Raw genomic sequence first — 6,587 nt, 5'->3', positions numbered from 1 at the left:
TGCTGGCTCCTCCATAGGCCATGGAGCTACCAGGTGAGGGCCCCAGTCATGGCAGATACCACAGAGCTGTCATATAAGCCACGTGCAGGCCACACTGTGGCACCTTTATTTCTCTGGGCCTCAGAGGGCTTGGGCCTTGGAGCCTCTCCCACTGACTTGGGCTGCATCTGCCAAGGGAAGGGCTGAGACCAGAACAAGCATGAAGCCTGAAGCATGGCAGAGATTGGGTGCGCCCAGTGGAGTGAGAAGGTGCTAGGACCTCCAGCCCTACTGTGCTCAGCTCTGAGGCATCCGATTAGCAGGATGGGCCCACTCTTCCCTTTACCATACCATCCTAGCTTTGGACAAAAGCAAAGGTGGATGGCAGGTGCAGCCAGAGTCCCATCTGGCCTCTCCTCAGAGGGTTGACTCCTCCTGCAGGCAGCTGGGAAGGTGGTGGCCAGGTTCCATTCAGCTTTCTGCTGCCTGTAGCAACTGAGGAACAGGGCTGTCTTCTCAGCTATGATGGGCAGCAGGTAACTGGCAGGGACCCCATCTGGTCATAGAGCTGTCTTCCCCGCCTGGCAGCCCCTCTGCTGCAGCTTCCGGATGAGTTCCAATAGGTTCATCTGCAGTGTCAGCTCCTGAGATGCAGAAGGGCTGCTGTGAGGTCAGCATGACACCTAGACTCTCCTGCACTGGCAAGAGCCCCAGGCAGAAGCCTCCTTTTCCCAAAGGCCCACAGGCAGCTACCAGGGCCTAAGAGTGCCAAGCAATGAACCCATGGGACTGACTTCCAGTGAATCCTGCCCATGGCTTGCCAGAAAGGGGAAAAAGTGGGGATGCCAACCCCAACAAGGCTGCAGTTGTCCAGGCTTGGTGCACACAGAGATGTATGTAGGGAGGAGATGAGGGTCCTGTGAGTAGCAGGCCTGGGGAAGGGGAGGCAGAGGCAGTGGGACTTGCCTTACTAATTTCTCCCTTCTCCCCTCTGTCTACACACCCTGGGCCTAGCTCCCCAGTGACCAATGATAAAACCCCAGAGGGAATTGGACCTTTGGGAACCAGCATCCCCTGGGCTGCGCCAGGGCAGACCTGAGGCACTGACCTGTGGGTTGGTGGTCACATAGAAGCCAGCAACCCCTGCCTTCTCCAGTGTGCTCTGCTGGTCTGCCACCTTCCGGTCTAGCTCTAGGACAATCTTCTGGTCCATTGCCCGCTGCTCCTCACGAATCCGGTGTTCCACTGCCTGCACGGTGAGGGCGGCTCAGGGGGTTAGCCCCCTGCCCATCAATGCCTCAAACATACACTGGTGGCTTGCCACTTCCTTTAGCCCTCCCCCACCCCCCCACCTTCCCAGTCATTCCAAGGCCACTGATGGTGCCCTTATTGCACCAGGTTGCTCCCTCCTCGGCCACACTGAACCCTGGAGAAAAGTTCAGCTGCCTCACCCCAAATGTTCTCCCTTCCAGGACCTCCGGCCAGGTGTCCCTCCTTTGCTGTGCCAGACTTTGCCCAGCAATGACCGCTCAGGACCACCATGAGCTGGCCAGATGCCAGATCCACCTCTGCTTACTATCAAGTTGCCAACCACCTCTGTGCCTTTGCATATGTTCCCTCCCCATTGGGACTGCCAGTCAACCCCAGCTCAGCACCTCTTCCCTGTATGCCCTGGCTTGGGGCCGTCTGGGACCCTGTACAAATCCCTCCATGCACTCCTACCACCCATGGCTTCTCAGTTACATATGGGTCTCTTGGTTGTCCTGAGCAATCTGGGAACAGGACAGGCCTCTGGGGCTGGCCTCATAATCCCACCATTGCCCTTGCACCTCTAAAGCCTTGGGGCACAACGGCCTCCCACTCAGCACCTGCCCTGCACAGGCCCGGCCCACGAGCAGCTGCAGCCCCAGGGAGCAGGGAATCATACGCTTTTACCCAGTTCTGCCACATCCCAACCCCCACAGTGAAGAGCCATACTGGGGGCTCATCAGGTCTCTAGTGGACCACCCAAGCTGAGGCCCAGAGCAGACAGCAGCTCCCATTCCACCCTGGGCCCCCTCCACCATGGCCCAGTCACCCTGCCCACACCCCTACCTCCAGCTCACGCTGCTGAGTTGCCTGGAGCACGGGCAAGTTGTGGGGTCGGCAGGCCTGCTGGGCTTCCTGGTGCTTTTGCCGCAGCGCCTGCCTGAGCACTAGGAGGAGATGAGACCAGAGAAGTCAGGTAGGTAGTGGGAGGTGAGATGGGAGGGGGTCAGGGAATACCTCTTGCCTCAGCACCTGCCCTGGCTGTCCCACCATGGGGCAGCCAGGACAAGGCGCAGACATGAACCCCTGCCTGATGACCCAGCCTGCCCAAAGCCCTGAACTAGCAGCTGGGTGGAGTTCTGGGGGATGCCCAATCCCCTAGCTCACTCAGTCTTTCCCTCAGCCAGGGCAGGGCCATTCTCTAGCAGCGAGGATCGAGGGGACTCGGTGCAAGAATGCAACAGAGGAGGGTGAGCGAGGGCAGGCTGGTGTAGGGGTGGGGCCGGGGCTATAGCCCGGGGTCAGAAGACCAACAGGAGTGGGAGACTGCGGTCTGGAGGCTTCTAGGTTCAGATGGCCACAGGCCAGCATTCCTGGGTGTGAGCTGCCCATCACCCATGTGATATGTACAGAGATGTCCAGGAGACCACCCAGGCAAAGGTCTGGGAAAAGGAGGATGAGGAGTCATTGTGCCAAAGCATGGCATGGTCTCTGCTTCCAGAGGCATGGTTGTGTCACTCCCTCAGAGCTGCCCTTCAGGGTGGGCAGACCTGCCCCACCCCATCCACCACTCCCAGAGGGAGTAGGATGGGCCCAAGGATGAGATGAGCCATTAGAGGTCCTCTGCTGGGGGTGGGGGGGGGTGTCTATGTTACTTGGAGAGGAGTTCACCAAGGCCACTGAGGAAAGCTCCTACAGTTGCCACTAAATCATACCATAAACATAAGCAAAGTTGTCTAATCTGATAGGACTGGCTAAGGAGAAAGGTATCATGGGATGGAAAGAAACCAATCACAAAACAGAATATACAAAACTCTACAGCATAGATCTTAGACCCATGTCAAATGGCTAGATCTCTCCTGTAAGGAGGGGTCCTCGGCCATAAGGAAACAAACCCAACACTAGGTCTTAGGCAGATACCTCTTAGCCAGTGGTTTGGCACCTGCTGTGCCCTGAACCTTACCAATCTCCTGTTTCTTGGCATTCTGTGTACACCTCAACAATGGCATTTATCACATTAAATGAGTGTGAAACCAAGAACCACCCTTGAGACACCTGCATACACACAGGGACAAGGAAGATGCTCCCTGGTAAATGTTTACACCACGTGGAGGCAGGATGGGAGGAAATAAATAGATAAATGCAGGAACACGTTATCTCCTTCACTTTGTTTATCAAACATTGCTGCAAATCTCAGGACAACATCCAGCTTCCACTGGGTGAGACGAGAGCTGTGGCCACTGCCTGGCTTTAGCAGTGACCAAGGAAAGCAATGGCAGCCAATCACCACCATCTGCTGAGTCGGAAGGAAAAGCAGAAAGTCACAGGGTACTCACCCATTGCTGGTGACATCAAAACCTGTCCAAAACTTCTGAAGCACAAGTAGCAAGGTGTCTAGAGGATTATCAAAACATCTTCACTAAAAGGAACCAGGACTCTGGAGTAACTGCTGCCCTCCCTGCCTGCCCCCCTTTATTATTCGGAGTGCTTTATTCACTCCCTGAACTAGTAATCTCTGTGGATAAACAAAGGCCACCCACATGAGAATGAGAACTACTTATTGACAGCAAGAGTAAGTGACCATCACTGCCTGCATTTGGTAGAGACTCAACCACAGGCAGGAGGAGTGGGAAAGCTTTTTGGTGGCCAAAGGGAAAGGTCCATCCTGATGGGAGGCTGCTGAAGCCGGAAACAGACTGAGGCAGGGAAAGACAAGAAAAGATGAGCCTAAACACCTTCCTGTACCAGAAAGCAAGGAAGTGCTCCAAGAATGATGGGGACACATCAAAAGAACACAGGAGCCAGCCCAAGAGCTCTCCCACTGACCATATGTGGCCCAATTTGAGCATTATAAAGAATAATGAGCTATGTACTTTGGATTTTTGACTGTATGCATTTTACGCCTCAATGGAAAGGTTTACAAAGACAACCACTGCAACAGCAGGGAAAATGTAACACCAATTCTATAAAAACTTAAAAACCTGAAGAGAACGCTTCCCAACTCATCCTATGAAGCCAGCCTTACCCTAATAACCCATGCAAAGGCATTATAAAAAACTACAGATCAATGTTCATTATGAACACAGAAGCAAAAATTCTTAACAAGATTTTAGCAAATCAAATCCAACATAGACAAAAAGGATAATACATCCTGACCAACTAGGATTTATCCCAGGAATTAAAAACATCAGTGTAATTCACCATAGTAACCAAAAAGCCGCATGATCATGTCAATAGATCTAGAAAAAGGGATTCAACAAAATCCAATGTTGGTTTCTGAGAGAAATGCTAATTTCTGCCATAAACGTTTAAGTTGCGTATCATTGGGTCTGCAACTGCTGTCCAGTTTACAGGAAACAGGGTGGAGAAATGGTTAAATGACAGCATGAGGAAGCAATGTGACAGACCCAGCATGGGGACATTCTCTTCAAAAAGTCAATGCCATAGTAAATGTTTTGAGACTATTCCAGGAGCAGAGACCAAAGTAACCAAATGCAATGCATAAACCTACACTGTCCTTACAGAGACAGTTTGTGACAAGTTGGGTAATGTGACTGTGGACTGAAGGTCAGAAGACACCCTGGAATGATTAAATTCTCAGGATGCTGTCCCTGGTCACATTGGAGTGTTCTTGTTCTAGGGCACTGGTTCTCAATCCTGGGCCAACGTTGACTCCCAATGATGTCTGGAGACATTTTTGGCTGTCACTGGAGGAATATGCCACTGTCATCTAATGGGTAAAAGCCACGGATGCTGCTAAACATCCTGCAATGCACAAGACACTGTCTCACCATTAAGACTTGTTCAGCCACAAATAACAGTGCTGTGTTAGAAAACCCCAGTCTAGAGGAATGCTGAAGACCCAGGGTGAAACCCTATGGTGTTACATATATATTTAGAGGTATTAAGAACTTCGGCAAAATGTTAATTATTGAATCTACCTGGAGGGGATACAGGTATACATTATTCTTCCAACTTTACTAAATATTTTAACCTTTTTTTTTTTTTTAAATAAGTTTGGTAAAAATACAATAACAAAGGTAGGAAATCTCATGGGGGCAGGGAGAACTGCCCAGCATACCTTGCAGGAAGGGGCTCCGGAGACCCCCGAGTGGGTACGCCTGGGAGGAGCCAAGGGCTGAGGGTGTGGCTCGAGTGAAGAAATTTTTGGTTCCAAAGGGTGACACAGGGCATAGTGCGGGTGAGGGGGCAGGGGTGGTGTGGGGCTCTGCGCCGCTGGAAGGGGAATTGACCCTAAAGCACGGAAGAACTGTCAACACTTTGGAGCATCACCGAAGGTAGTCAGCCGCTACCGCTGACCGCCAGCACCAGGATCCGCCCACGGAATGACCACACAGGAAGGCCTTGGGCCATCTTGCGTGGACGAGGGTGGAGACAAGGCTAAGTCTGGGCAGGGAGTGTCGATGTTATGTTGATGCGGGGTCGTGCAACTGACAAAATTAAACTGCCTTGACCTTTTTGTCACCAAAAAAGCGCTAGCAGTCTCCACGCGCGTGACCTGGTCAATTTTAGGGTCTTCATCCGAGCGACACCCAGGGAAGGACTCGGCCTACACAGACACCGAGAGCTAAACTCCCGGAGGAGAAGCGTGCGTCGTCCCGCCTCCCCCGCGCACCTCGGTGCTCATTCTGTAGCCGCAGGCGCTGATTGTACAGGCTCTTCTCGGTGAGGTGCTGGATCTCCAGCAGCCCCTGCACGATCTCGAACACGGTGCCGTCAAGAAGCGCCAGAGCCAGGTCGCTGAGCGTGGTGTAGGACAGGCGCTGCTGGAAAGAGCTGCGGGCAGAGGGACGCGGTGAGCGCGGGCGGGACCCAGGGCCGCCTCAGCTTGCCCGCTCCGCCCCACCCCGCGGCCGCGCACCTGGGAAGCTCTTTAACTAGGCTCTGTAGTGCAGATAGCAGCTGGTAGTGCCGCTCCTGCTGTCGGGCCCCATCTACCGCCTCTTCGAAGGCGCCACCGTAGCGCTCCATGGTGGTCGCGCCCAGTCAGCCGCCGGCCGGAGCAACCCGCGCCTCCTCTGCGTCAGGTCCGAGTGAGACGCATCCCGCCCATTTTACGACCATCTCGAACGCGGCGCGTCCCGCCCCCTTTTACGACAGTTGAGGCGGTGCGGCCCACCTCCTGCGCCCTCCCGTACGAGGCTCGCTCCGCTCTTACGCAGAGGTTCCTAGGAGGGTCCCTCATTGTCCCCACCCCTTATCCTGCCATTTGGCCCACGCGACCTAAGGCATAACACCACAGCCTCGAAATCGCGAGATTTCGAAGAAGCCCACCCTGCCCGCCCCGAGTCGGCGCGGACCGAGGCCCCGCCCCACTAGGCTAACTCAGCGAGGGTGTG

General features: G+C 54.0%; 1 protein-coding gene across 1 annotated transcript; it reads right to left on the bottom strand.

Annotated features, from left to right (window-relative positions):
- Positions 1–67: 67 nt before the first annotated feature.
- On the bottom strand, positions 68–6,319 carry DGCR6L (DiGeorge syndrome critical region gene 6 like). Its single transcript, XM_007091449.2, has 5 exons — positions 6,110–6,319; positions 5,864–6,024; positions 2,074–2,174; positions 1,088–1,228; positions 68–623 (listed from the first exon to the last, which is right to left on the bottom strand). Exons 1-5 carry the CDS (start codon positions 6,217–6,219, stop codon positions 540–542), a joined length of 597 nt encoding a protein of 198 aa, XP_007091511.2. The 5' UTR covers positions 6,220–6,319; the 3' UTR covers positions 68–539.
- Between the last annotated feature and the right edge of the window lie 268 nt (positions 6,320–6,587).

The sequence above is a fragment of the Panthera tigris genome, chromosome D3 (genome assembly GCF_018350195.1).
Source record: "Panthera tigris isolate Pti1 chromosome D3, P.tigris_Pti1_mat1.1, whole genome shotgun sequence".
In the NCBI taxonomy this organism is placed as follows: Eukaryota; Metazoa; Chordata; class Mammalia; order Carnivora; family Felidae; genus Panthera; species Panthera tigris.
The sequence above is the reverse complement of the archived record's forward strand: the minus strand, read 5'-3'. Positions and strand labels throughout refer to the sequence as shown.